Genomic DNA, 15107 nt, shown 5'->3' on the forward strand with positions numbered 1-15107 from the left:
TTGAATAAAAGTATGTCGTAATATAGGTGTGTCGGAATAACGGGGTTGTCTTGATACACATATCTGAAGTCCAGACTTGAAATATGTATTTGAACGTGAAACAAATTTTATTTATTCTTCGGCAAGAACAAGATTTTCTATCTAAAATCACCTCTTTAAAATGGTTTAGTTTATTAAAATATGCTTATCAAGTTTATGATGTATATGGCTCCCCGCTTGCTAATATAAATGACTGTGAATGTGGTAATCGCAAACGTATAAATACTGAGGGAAAGTCGAAATTTTGAGTTTAAAAAAGTCGAAATTTTGAGTTTAAAAAAAGTCGAAATTTTGAGTTTAAAAGAGGTCGAAATTTCGAGTTTAGAAAAAGTCGAAATTTTTAGTTTAAAGTCGAAATTTCGACTTTATATAAAGTCAAAATTTCGAATTCTAAAAAAGTCAAAATTTCGTCTTTTTAAAAAGTCAAAATTTCAAGATTTTAGAAAGTCAAAATTTCAAGATAATAAAAGTTAAAATTTCGAGTTAAAGTCGAAATTTTAAGATTTGAAATGTCAAAATTTCGACTTTGAAAAAAAGTTCACTGCCAATTTTATTTTTTCCGTGTCCCTAATACGCTTTCGTACAAGGTTGAAAAGCACCAAAGAGCCAAATTCAGAAACGCATTGCTGGTTATCTGCGACACAGATATTAAAAAAAAATCAATCAAATCATGATAACTTCAACTTGACCATTAGAAACCCTTGATTCGACAGCTTCCTTGTCAGCTGCGTGCATCTTAGAAACATTTAACATGAAGTAGCATATCAACTGGGGCGTGTATTGTATATATGCCGGGGGCTGCAGGAATGTTGCTTCACAGAAATGAAAAGTTTACTATGGGACAATTGAAATAGTCTGGTTTTTTTTAATTCTCAACCGACTGTAATTTTCCAGTTCTAGATGCAAGTCAAGATGTCTTCATCAGTTGGATCCTTTTTTCAAGTTCGATGGGATGGATACGATCACTCTGTTATTTTACAAACAACAATGTAATGACAAATATATTCTGTTTAATAACTTTATAACATAGCACTTATACTAAATCCTGATAATAAAGATGAAGTGGAATGAAACATCATCATTTATAAGACTTTTGGTGAATTATACGATAAGCGTACGCGTACAATTATATAATAAAAACGTGTTGCATTGCAGATAAAGTTATGTCATTGATAAGCTCTTGCTCTTTACGATCTGAGAAATATATGATCATGTGGTATACATAAGTGTGACAGGTGCGTCGACAGGTTAATCAGCTTCTCTGTTACTGTACATGTATAAGCACGTGTCATAGAAGTCCAAAATCATATCCAATAATACTAGTGGGTATAGAAGGACCATATCGTAGATGGGGACTATATGACAGAATGTCAGTTGAGAAAATAAGGCAATGTATATATGTTCCGGACCATATGAGTATTTGGACCATACGCGTATGGTCATGACCATATGCGTATACTCATATGGTCCGACCATACGCGTATGGTCCGACCGTACGCGTATGGTCGGACCATATGAGTATAATACTCGTTTGGTTATTAACGGGCCGGACCATATGAGTATTTGGACCATATAGGTATATTTATTTTTCCAAATTACATTATAAACGTTTCAATAATACAAGAACTTTATCTAAAAAAAAACAGTGATGGTTTAAAACATGACAATTTTTTTATTTTATAATAAAAAAAACTACGTAAAAATTTAATATTGATGCCATAGTTAGTTTTCATCGCTAGTTACATTAGTGCATGTAGGCTTGGATGACATTCACTTCCACACGGTATCATAGCTTTTTTGCATTTGCAAGTTTTGTGCACGATCTTTTTCATTTACACATTTTGTTTGCGAGTGAAAAACAAGCCTTTTTTGCAGCTGCGTACAGTGATACCGAGGTCTTTGGCAATTCTGATGTCTACAGTGTTTTTAAGAAGCTCTAGATCTCAAATATCGTAAAATGGTTGACTGCAATACACCATCTTCACAACACAACTTAAATAAACTAATAGTATGCTACTTTCCAGTGACTTCTTATGTAACAGTTCATTAAGAAATTTTTGGAATTAAATTTTTTAGTCGACATATTGCCATTTACTCGTAATAACAAATCGGTTATGACCATCGGTAATGACCATCGGTAATGCCCGCGTCACACTGTCCCGATTTTTACGCCGATGGCAACACGATTATGGGAATTTTCAAAATCGGGACTGATCGTATCCAGATCGGGCTATTCGTGGTGCCATCTTTAACCATCGTAGAACTATCGGTCACTTTTTCTAGCCTTCAGGGACAACTTCGGGAATGGTTCTAAATTTTTTAACATGTTAAAAAATCCCCGAAGGTGCATCCGATGTTGAGGGTTCGTATTGAGTTCGTATCACCATCCTCACCATCGTAATGTCACCTGGAATGCATCTTTGAACATCGTATTGCATTCGTGTTTCCATCGTTTCCATCGGGCAGGTTTGACATTACGATGTCTACACGAATGAATCACGAAGCTACCCGAAGGTCTTACGATGGCAACACGACTTCGTAAAGACCTTGTAATCCCGTCGTGTTGCCATCGAATGAAAGTACGAAGGCGACAAGATGGAACTACGACGGCAATAAATCCAGCTACAGTAAGTTAATTTTGGCGCTAAAATACATAAAGTGCCATGCGCGATAGGCACTGGCCAGTTTAATTCGACAGTTAAGAAAGACGTTCACAAAACACGGAGCTCATATCATATGATTCTATGAAGACAAAAAAGGCGACAGCGTTGTTTCTATTAATTCAAATGGAACAAGAAGAGCAGCTATTACAGGCTTATGATTTACTTTTACAAGTAAAACATTATTTTTGTCAATTTTTCATATCAAGTAACACAATGAAAATCATAAACGCGCCTCGTACACCAACACTGCAGGTACACGTATATAGGCAAACCAACTTTTTCTTCATTCTGATTTTTATGTATCGTCTAAGTTGTTGTCACACGAATGTTTACTTCATAACCATTTTGTTTTCTATATGTCATATTTTGCCGCATTTGTTGCTTTCCCCACATCCTTCCTTTTGTCTATATTATTATGATATTCTCCTGGAAAGAGCTCTTTTTGAATAAAATGGATCAACGAACCCATTACCTTACCTTTAAGATAGATCAGTAAACATCGGCATAATTATGGGTGATTATTCAGACTAGTGCACACATTTTACAGTTCAAACAAGGCAATGACGAGCGTGGCATCGCCTCGTATGTAACATATTGGGGACAAATATGGACACTATATTTGTATATGACACATGCAGAAAATGGTAAATTGAATATGCATATTTGATACATAAACTATGTTTTTTTTAGAAATCAACCAAAACATTCAGTAACTGGAAATACCTTTAATATTGTCTTAAGAACCAGGAGGTAAAAAAATGAGCAACCAATTTCCTGTGTATTGTGCTATTTCAAGGAGAAAAAACAAGTCCATCTGCAAGACTTTGACCTTTGGCCTTGAACGTAAAAAAATGTCAGATCATTTAACAAGGAGGAACAATATACCAAATGTGGTTAAAACCTTTTAAAGCATATTGGTTTTAGAGTGTCCACAAGGGTGATATTGCCTTGTATTACAACTGCCACTGTGACCTTGACCTTTGAACTTTAAAGTCAATAGCGCTTAAGATATTCTTAACGAGTAACACCATACCAAGTTTTGAGCATTTTGGTTCTAGAGTGTCCATAGCAATTTTATCTACACGCAACTTACGTGTAGTAAGCGAGGGGATTATAAACTAAGTTTTATAAGAATTAGACAAAAAGATAAATCGTATGGCCATCGCACCATCATCGTAATCCATCGTGTAGCCTTCGTAATCAATCGTGTAGCCTTCGTGATCCATCGTGTAGGCTTCGGCTGAGATATGAAGCTTATATACCCGTCTTCGGTTAACCTTCTTATGTTCATCTTTTGCTATCGTATATAATTTCGGCACCATCGTATAGACTTCGTTATTCATCGTACTTGCTTCGGTCACTTTTTGGTATTTTAACGAGATCGGGACCAACTTCGTACGAACTTACAATTTTCGCATTCGGGTGTCCATCGTATATAAAAATCGGGACAGTGTGACGCGGGCATAATGACCATCGGTATAAAATGTGTTTACTTTAAATTTGACAATTAAGTAAAATTAACAATGTGAAACTTCTTATTTTTATTTAGCTTATCTTTTTATTATGATATAACGATAAAATTACCTATATGATAGCGTCTTTTGAATGAACGGTCATACCATATGAAGAGTTTAGAAGTATTAAAAGTAAAATGTAACAGAGTGTTAATTACCCCGACCATACGCGTATGGTCCGACCATACGCGACCATACGCGTATATACCCATATGGTCATGACCATACGCGTATGGTCCAAATACTCATATGGTCCGGAACATATACACAAGTCTTTTTTCTTTTCTTCTAAAAACCTTGCTGAAATAGTTGAGGTTATGAGTACCTCTCTATATAATTGAATTTGATGCGACTGTCATTCAAGTGAGAGGCTTAGCTTGCTTCAAAACCAGGGTTAATCCACCATTTTCTACACCAGAAAATGCCTGTTCCAAGTCTGGAATATGACAGTTGTTATCCATTTGATTTGTTTGAGCTTTTGATTTTGCCATTTGATTTTGGACTTTTTGTTTTGAACTTTCCTCAGAGTTCAGTACTTTTGTGATTTTACTTTTTTCTGATAGCGAAATCGTCATTTTGAGAAAATTTTGACAATATCATCAGTGTATGTACGGACAAATGGTATGTTACTACTCAGCAGTTGAAAGTTGGCGATAGTGAAAACTGAAATCGTTGCATTTATCTTAGATCCTATATATAGTTTTGGAATCTTTTTTAATTTTTAAAAATTGGCGTCAGAAAGACTATTAAAGATATAAACCTCGAGAAATAAACACTTTTTAAACTTCGTTTGTCCAAAACGCTCTTCTGCACGCAGGTGCGGGGAACAACAATCTTCTACCACCCAGAAAAAAAGTATTCAACTGTTAAATGTTTGTCACCATATATAATTCGTTAATGATGACTGGAATAAGATTTGTATATAGACAAGACAAAAGTTTTCTGGTCTTGAAAATTATACTTTTCATCGTATTTGTGCTTACATGAGCAACACAACGGGTGTCACATGCAGAGCAGGATCTGCTTACCGTTTCGAAGCATCTGCATGTTATCGACCCCAGATTTTTATGCCCCACCTACGATAGTAGAAGGGCATTATGTTTTCTGGTCTGTGCGTCCGTTCGTTCGTTCGTTCGTTCGTTAGTACCGTTCGTCCGTCCGTCTGTCCCGCTTCAGGTTAAAGTTTTTGATGAAGTTGAAGTCCAATCAACTTCAAACTTAGTACACATGTTCCCTATGATATGATCTTTCTAATTTTAATGCCAAATTAGAGTTTTTATCCCAATGTCACGGTCCACTGAACATAGAAAATGAAAGTGCGAGTGGGGCATTCGTGTACTGAGGACACATTCTTGTTTTTATAAGGTTTGAGTTGCTGTTTTTACAAGTTCATGTTTTTCTGTCTGTTAATGACGTCTTTACACTAAATCCATGGGATGTTAAAATGTGTACTAATTAATATTTGCGTCTTGGGCACCTGCATTGTTTACTAGTTGGCTTTGAACAAGCTGTCAGTTACTGTAAATAATCTTAGATGTGTACTTAATTTCTATTTTGTTTTAGTGTTGGATAAATACCCTGCCACGTCCCTGCCACGTCCTGTCTGGTTTTTTTTTTGTTTAATGTTTTTTTTAATATTTTTTGCTAATTGTCATAGACTTGTGAGTTTGAATATCTCTTTTGGATCTTCTGCCTCTCTGTTGAACAGACAGTTTATTTCGTCCATACAACAGCTCTATCTGACTTGATATTGACTTGATACAACAAATGGAATTTTTAACGACCTTGACTGGCTATACAGCTCTTGCACGGTCGGGTATCGCCGAACATGTTCCAGTCCTGAATATACACGAAATATTTACCAATGAACGTTTACCAAACAACAATTAATCAAATATCGTTTTACATTTTACTGTATGGGCCAGGTTAACTTTTTCACAGGTTCATTTCACGGTGTAGAATGGTAACGGACCTTTTCGGAGTTTTACAGTGTTTCCGCTAATCGGGTTCTAGCACCCGACTTGTCGCTTTTTGAATCAAGACAGAATCTTCTTACAATATACACTGCATTTGTCGAATACATACACCAGAAACCATTAACAGTCATAATTCGTCTTATTAAAGACTTTTTTTGTAATGTTTAATTTATCAACATGAGGAGCTTTAAAAGTCCTTTCTGAAGCCTTGTTTTGAAGGATGAAAGTCTTCATGCAACTTAAATATATAGCATACATATCAGAGTTGTTTGATCCTTGTAAAAAATATTATCCTTGTTGACCTCGGCAATATCAAACAAGATGGGCATTCTGTAGTGATCGATGGAATGGAATATATGACAAGACTGGAATGTAAAGTATGACGAGATTGTTACATATTGGTTTGATCTTATACCTTGCTGATAAATGTGCTATTTCAGAGTCAAAATTCTTTAGAATATTCAAACGTTAGATTGCCTGTAGGTTAATAACTGCTATATCATGTAAAGTCACAGAGTAAAATGTCAAAATGACTGCGGGTATGATTGTGAAGTTTGTAGAACACCCAGAGAGCTGGACGAATATGATTGTTCTGCACGACCCTACATTAATCTAAAACCCTTTATTATCTGGTCGATGAAAATATTATTTTATCTATACTTTAACGATTCAACAAACAACAATACATACATTCAATACAACACTATAGGATTAGGCCTTTTAAAAAGATATGTAATTTAAAACTGATCTATGGGGCTAAGCGTTTGATACCACTTGCGTGAAGCTTTGTGGACCGTGTAAAGTCTCGTGGTGTTAGGTTTTGTTAGGAACCAATATTTATGTGCATTTACATCTCACAGAATGTATTTGTACAAATAGGTATTATAAAGAGGTCGTGCACCATGAATGATTGTGGTTTTATATAAAGCAGTTTACTATCATACTATTTAACAAGCAGATCGAGAACAGTGCAAATTTTCTATGTTATTTTTGGGTTATGCATTTCTTGAATAACTTTCTATATTACACTTTTATTCAACTAGAACAATGCATCATTGTTCCATCAATAGCAACAAATATCGTCGCATTTTTTCAGTCTGAAACCTGAGCATGCTGGCTGAAAGTGCGTGGAAAATTAAACCACATTGCAACAATTTAGAGTTTCATTCAATAGTAAACATATTTTGTGTATGTTTTATTTAAGAATAGCTGTAATATTACGCTAATTTGTATACACCACTTGGTATTTAGAAGTTGAATAAAAAAAATCTACGGTTCAAACTCAATCTGGAAAATTTGACCTTATGTATATCTAGCTATTCTTTAAAGGTCCCTTTTGTTCATTCAGCTCCTGAGTACTTTTAAAGCATTTGTGTATCTAAATTGGCGCTTTCGTGGATTGGGTTTTGAGCGTTACTGCTGAAGATATATCAAGAAAAGCGCTTCGGACGCGACTTTATGAAGATTTATTTTCATTACCAAGACATTTCTGTCTATTGAACAAGATACGTTATTGAAGTATTTGAAAGAGGGGCGAAAGATACCAGAGGAACAGTCAAAATCATAGATCGAAAATGAACTGACAACGACATGGCAAAAAAATAAAGAGACAAACAGACAAATAATAGTACACAAGACACAACATAGAAAACTAAAGACTAAGCAATACGAAACCCAACAAAAACTGGATATGCACACCCTATTTCGTAAATGGCGTGTAGACCAGCATATAGACATATGTATTCACAATTGGCCTGGACAGGTGTCGTTTTATAATTTGCAGACAATTGTTTTAAGCATTTAGACATTAAACATAGGTTTTTAATTTTATTTAGGGGCCAACTGATGCCCATCTTCGGGTGCTGGACTTTCCCGCTACGCTGAACACACATTGGTGGTCTTCGGTTGTTATCTGATCTTTGGTTGGGTTGTTGTCTCTGTGACATATTACCCATTTCCATTCTCAATATTATCATGTAGATGTTTTTTTTTTTGTTTAGTACTTCAATTTTCGTAAACCATCTTCTGTTCTTATTTTAATGACATCGGGTTTTTTCCCCACCATAAGCATACATGAAAAGCATTTGTTATATTTTCTTTTTACAGAACCAAACCAACGTTTAATATATATTTTCAAGATTATCTGTACTTAAACTGGTGCTGACATTTTGAATTATCAGAGCTACACTTCCTTTTTTCATTAAAAATAAGAATCTGTTCCTTTTGATAGTAAGCTCCTAAGAAGTTAGAATAAAACTACTAGTACTCGGAGTTAAGATTTGGACGATTTTTTTCTACTTTTCCAACGATACATACTACAATTGGTGGATATCTGAACTTAAGTGATTTTAACCATATCAGCCCTGAATTCGTTATATGGGAACCTGCTTCTGTTGCAATCGTGGGAAATTGATTCCTAATTCCCTGTCGTTACATTTAAAGCAACAGACGCCCACTTCAGTTTCGAGTGGTCAATTACCATAAAACGTTTGTAGTTTTATTTATCATAAGAAATGAAAACAACTCAATTGATCGTTGTATTGAGGAAAAAAGTATTTTTGTCATTTTCATATTTTAATAACATGACACTAATTATACCCGTTCACTTATAATTTTATATAATAGATTACTGTTTAAACTTTCAAATAATGTACAATTAAACAATATTGATATATCGGGAATAAATGGATGAAATAATGTGTAACTTTCAACGTTTTCTATTTCAATGTTGATCGACATTGTGCACCAGATGCATTCATCCGATCAACTATATGATACAGAAAAATCTGACATACTAGCCCCGTGTTCGTATTTTCCGAATGCATACCCAATTTTAATAGAGGAAACGACCTTAGGGTCAGACTTCTTTAACATACAAAGTTTCCATTTGTTTGTCAATATAATTGTGTTGTGTTTCACATTTAAATAAAACGTTTAAGATAAAACAATTGCTTGAAACACTTATTTTGCTTTAACAAATATTCTAATGAATTTGACAAAGGAAGATAGCAAAAATGTGTTTCCCTCAAGTACAGAAAACAGTGCTTGCAAAAAGAGTGCTGTAATTTTCTAGTTCATTTCCTTATAGTTAAATTTTGTTCATTCAATCACTTCGGGATCGAATGAATAGATTTAAGGCATCGTTTGCCTTGTAGCTTTTTGTACAAGAAAAGGAATGTGTAAAAGACGATGTTTTGGGTGGAAACCATTTTACGCATTGCTTTACTACTTGTGCATTCTTTTTCTTTACTTGTCACTTCATAATTTGATCCAACTTGTCTAGTGTTACCTTTCTTTCTCTGAATCCATTTTATATAGAAGTTTTGACGTGTTAAAAAGTGTTTTTTGTTAATCATTATATAGGTAGTGTTGTCTTTAGTACATATTATCGTGCATTTGTTGATTTTTCAGTTTTTTTTCCATTTTTCTGTCATATCATTTTGCAGGCTAATTTTTTTAGGAGGGATGAAAACTCAAAATATAGAGCTCATGTGTCTGTTCCAAACCAGAAACCAGATGTCAGTTTTAAAATATCTTCCGTTTTTATTTTACTGTCACAGTTTCTTTTGATTTGTATGTCAATTCTGTAACATGTACAAAGATTTTTCCGAAGCTCTTCTTACGGAATGGCCGATTCTCTATAGCTGTAGGTTTTGCGGTGAAATTTAGCTATGTGTAGAGATATTCGGTATCACGTCTTTTGGAAAGAGTTGCTTCATTGGTAATTATGCCAGATCGTATTTACAATTGTTCACCACAATTCATGGTTGAAATACTTCTAAATGTAATATAAAATTTAAATAAGTGATGCTTATTCTTATATTTCTATTGAAGTTAATTTTACTCCACTTTAAGATGCAAAAGCAGAAAACATCTGGAGCTGTGGTTTTTGTGGATAATAGATAGAAATATTTGTGGTTTTCTTCAATCAACCTCAAAGTAATAAAAATTAAAACGGGTTGTGACAAATGAAATGATTTGGAGATTAGAGTCAATGTGGGGGATTTACCGCTTAGGTAGCACTATATATTGCTGATCGTACTGACTTCATTTGTCATAATAATAAAACTTTTTATCATATATCTTAAATGCACTTGTAGATATATACACGATATTAAATCTGTCCTATTGAACCAAGGATTAATACGTCGATAGACTATATTACTAGTACTTGACACTCTTTAAAAATTTTAAGCTTGGGGTAAATGGTATTTCAAATAAAACTTTGGTTTTATCAGTCTTTCCATTCTTTGTTTTGTGGGATTAGTTTGCATTTGCAGTTTTCGATAGAATATATAAGTCCATATCAATAAGTTTTAATAGACTGGAATTAAATGTGTATAACATCATGACCATCTTAGTCATTCTATCACCACCTTGATACATCATAATGAACAATATATTTCAAACAACTTTCCTTTGAATTTGTTATTTATTTTATTTTTTACCATATAAATTACAATTATTGTGTAATGGCTAATTGAACAACAAATGAGACGATTCTGATGATGATAATAAAGAATGCAATGAATGAAAACTTCTATTACTTATACTCTACCATTACAAAAATTCCTATTGTTTATTTATATAAATCATATATCGACCAAATTCTTTTCTTCTGTCAATATTGCCACCTAGTTCTATCGGATATGTTATTAAGAAGAGATCAAGCAAGCTTTCATTTTTCAATAAATACACAAATACTGTTTATAATTTATTGTTTAGTTTACACCTTTTATCAGGTAAATATCCGTACGGAACATGACAACATAGGCAGTAAGAGATGTTTTCTAACAGTAATGTTAATCCACATATTAACAAGCCGCCGTCTTACTGTCTATGTCAATCCAAATATTCTCTCTGTGTTCTAAAGTTTTAATCAATGAGCTGTCTTTGTAAAGTGTTAAACATGGCATTTTATCAAACTGAGACGTCCCATTTGTAGTATCACTCTCTCATTACATTTTCTTTGAACTTTTCCAATAGCCTTTAACGCGTAAGGTGTCGGTAATAAAAATTATCTTTTTACAAATTACGATGAAGTAATTCATTTATTGACAGTTCGACACGTGTATTGGCACCAGGGAAAAACGATTAAAGTTTAATAAAACAGTCAGATAACTAACTGTTCATATACCTATCCGCGTAGGCAATAGACTTTGTTATTTCATTATTACCTAATGACAAATAAAATTGTAAAGCCAATAGATTGTCAAAAAGAGGGGTCATGTGAATAAATTAAATTAATAAACCTTGAATCAAGCACCTTGCCACAGCAAAGGGTAATGACAGCTTCAAACAGATTAACCAATGATTTGGCTTTGTTTTTAAATGATATCAGTCGTCAAAATCAGTACAAATAATCTGATTTAGCACCATAATAGTTAATGTAAAGTAATAAAGACTTGACAAGAACAGATATTTTTTTCAATGATTCAGCATTTAAACACGCTTGAAAAACAATCGACAAGAATTAACAACGTGAACTGCACAAAACAAACAATTATCACAAGAAATTGTAAACAATCTCATTTATGGATATTGTATATAAGTTATTACCCGTTTCAATACTTCTGAATATACAGAAATGAACTAACATGAACAAGCACATTCCGTAATGATAGGATATTGTATTTCTATCCATTTACACTTTCTGTCTGTATTCCAGTCTTTGCAATGCCATCGTAACAATGTTAGTGGTTTAGAACTTTTTGTCTTGCATTGCATCCCTGGAGGAATAGAACAACTTCGGCCTTTATAACACGATCCTTCTTTTATCCACCTCGGCCAAAACCGGATGCCTAAATCCTTCCATTTGTACATAAGTGGACAATGTGTATAGTTCCATAAATATTTTTGCATTAACTTTTTAGTTCTTTTATCAACTCCTAATTTTTTAACAATGTCATCTCCAAATGTAATTTTGTGACCGAAGTCTTTAATAAATTCTGGTCGACGTCCTTTTGGTCGTCCTTTCCGGAATCGTATATTTAACATTCCATCTGGATGAAAAATATGTTCTAATGGTTTTACAACTTGCATAAAATTTCTGTCAAATTTTTTTCCTAACATTTTTCTATTTGCTTTATAGTCTAAATCCTGCGGACTAGGATCGAATGCTCGGTCCGGATTTTCGTGAAGTGGTGGAATGGGAAGTTCGTCTGATGGCGACGGTCGAGATCCTGTGTGAAAGTTGATGTCATTTATATTATCGTTGTCGGGTATGTGAGCATCTACTGCTCTTAGTCTGTCTAAATACTGCTTGTTTGAGGAAGCAGACTCCACTTTTATGATCATCCAGATAAGTACACAATAATAATTCACAAAAATAACCTGTAGTATACTGGTAAGATTCATCACTTGGTGTTAGATCTGAAATAAACATTATAATGGTCAAAACAGTGGTCTATATAGTGATTAGCAGAGACAAAAATGAATGCAACCGGTAGATCTAGAAAAAAACCCATTATAGTATAGTGGTCAATACAACAGAGAACAAACTTTATATGTTCAAGTGAAAGAGTTGTCGTACTTCTAGGGATCACTGGTCTTAATATTGCACAAGCCCTTGCAATAATGAGTACTATAACACAGGATATTAAATTATCAAACGTTCATATGTATGTTCATTATAATTATAACTCCTGATTTCACAGCATTGATGACCAATCATTGTTTTTGATAAACTGAAGTAATACGTTTGAGATTTTTTATTCAAGTGATGCTTTTCAACCCTATTTTTTTATTTCACGTTACAAACATTTGGTTTCCAGAATATAACATCTAGATTATATAGTTGATTTTAATTGCGTTTTTGGGGGTGGGGTGGTGGCATGATTAACATTAGAAAGTAGTTTCATGATATCTTGACAAAATCAAATATATGTAGCAGTGTTCTCGGCTTTTTGTAGACCTTCTTCATCTGGAAAGGAACTACACTATCCCTACATAATGATTATTTATTGAATTGTTTTTACAATTTTAATAGTATACTTGTGAATTTTATTGATACATACCTGCCTATTACTTTCAGTCAATAATCAAAAGTGACATTAAAATGAATACTGACAAGCAAATTACGTTGTAAAGATATACAACTAACTTATATTGATTAACAATGATTGTGATGTGTGTAAAACGTTTGTTACTGCTAAACAATTTATTGGCTTTAAGAGTTAGCAGAAAGTGCAAATGAAATTAGAAGTGATTAGTTTGATGAAACAGTAGCACGTCGCACTGCAGAGAACATTATTACAACTATTTACAAGACGTTCGACTTACAACGATGTTTATGTTTAAACAAATAAAGACACCTACAAAAACGTTGGAGCAAATTAACTGTAGTCATTATCATATAGCCAATCAATAAAATGTTTTAAATACATAAGACTTACCATTTGAAACGAATTATTTGTTGACATCGTTGTGTTTTTCTAATGAATGAAATCCATACCACACTAAATTATAAAATAGTATATTTTTTTACGTTAAAGGTATTCCTTTCGATATAGTAATACTATTGAAAATCACATGCTATCTATTTAAAGATAACATATTGTTTTGATGTAGAGCATACCTGTTCATTATATAGATAGATAAAGAAAGTTTTTTCCTATACTTTTGTTGTAGATCCAAGTTAGCACGAACTATACATAAACGTTAGTAGAAGACCAGCGCCAAATGAACGTTGTTCGTCTAGACTGTACGTCGCTTATTTTTCTCTAACCGATGTTATTTCGTCAAAGGTGTAGAATTAAGGTATTTGTATATTTTCCATCCAATATAATAGAAGTTGCTGTATATATAAACAGATTTCATATAGACCTGTACCGGTTGTAACCACATCTATAATAGAGAGTTGTTATCTACTTTCTCATTTATATGCCAGGTAACACACGGACAGCGGTCACTGAATACAAGTGGTGTCCTATGAAGATATATGGAGCCAAAATTTCAACAAAATAAAGTTGAAAGATCATGCAAATATATATTGGAATTATTAAGTATTAAGTTAAAATATGTCAAATGGTGAGTAGGCGGAGCTAATGAAATGGACCAATACAAGAACTTGTAAGTCTAATAATAAAAGATTGAGCTGAATGGCTCGGTAGGTACTCGATTAAAAACAAATGAAGCGCGTTAACGCGAAACGAATATCCGACTGTGTCGCCAAAGTAGGATGTATTTCTTGTTAACAAGATTAATTTGTTACAAATACGCCATGTCGGATTAGAAAAAATGGAATCAAATAACCACGTGTATCAAACTAATTGGTATGCAATAAACTATATCTAAATTGCGCTTAGAAGGCGCCTATCCTGATCTGTGTACGTAGTGTACTATTTACTTTCATGCTATTCGACGGTGGGAAATGTATGTCCATTTACAAATAGTAATCTTTCGAATTTACAAATAAACACGAGAGACAAAGTTAATAATCTGATGTCTAGAGTTTGATGTATTTATTACATAGCTTAAATAAGTTGGGTATATACAAGTCTATATGTATAATACTTTCTTGGAGACGGAAATCTTTACTTTAAATTTCTCCGTACCAGGATAGTAGATATGGGACTGTAATTATCCCTTAATACGAGACTTAATACGAGACTTGTTTTATCGCTATGCATATCAGATTCAACCATTTCACCGCAAGTAATAAAGCAAACGTGCCATTTCCATTTATAAATTTAATACATTGGATGTGCCTTTTCTTAAATTCGTGTGTCATTACCAGTAAACAAATCAGCTAAAATGCAAATTCTGAAACAAATCGGTTCATTTGCCCATTACTTCGGGTGTATAGTAAAGTTTCAATTGTGTGGTAACCTTTTTCTTTTCTTTTCCTACTGTTAAAGTTGGTTGGAAGATATGTTTTTTTTTATAGCAAAAATAAGGGTTGCTTTACTAGATGC

General features: G+C 33.5%; 1 protein-coding gene across 1 annotated transcript; it reads right to left on the minus strand.

The window, feature by feature from the left end:
- Positions 1-11597: 11597 nt before the first annotated feature.
- LOC139487665 (noggin-2-like) lies at positions 11598-13724 on the minus strand. Its single transcript, XM_071272621.1, has 2 exons — positions 13587-13724; positions 11598-12564 (listed from the first exon to the last, which is right to left on the minus strand). The coding sequence occupies exon 2, from the start codon at positions 12547-12549 to the stop codon at positions 11785-11787; it is 765 nt and encodes a 254-aa protein (XP_071128722.1). The 5' UTR covers positions 12550-12564; positions 13587-13724; the 3' UTR covers positions 11598-11784.
- Between the last annotated feature and the right edge of the window lie 1383 nt (positions 13725-15107).

This window comes from Mytilus edulis, chromosome 9, assembly GCF_963676685.1.
Source record: "Mytilus edulis chromosome 9, xbMytEdul2.2, whole genome shotgun sequence".
Taxonomy (NCBI): Eukaryota; Metazoa; Mollusca; class Bivalvia; order Mytilida; family Mytilidae; genus Mytilus; species Mytilus edulis.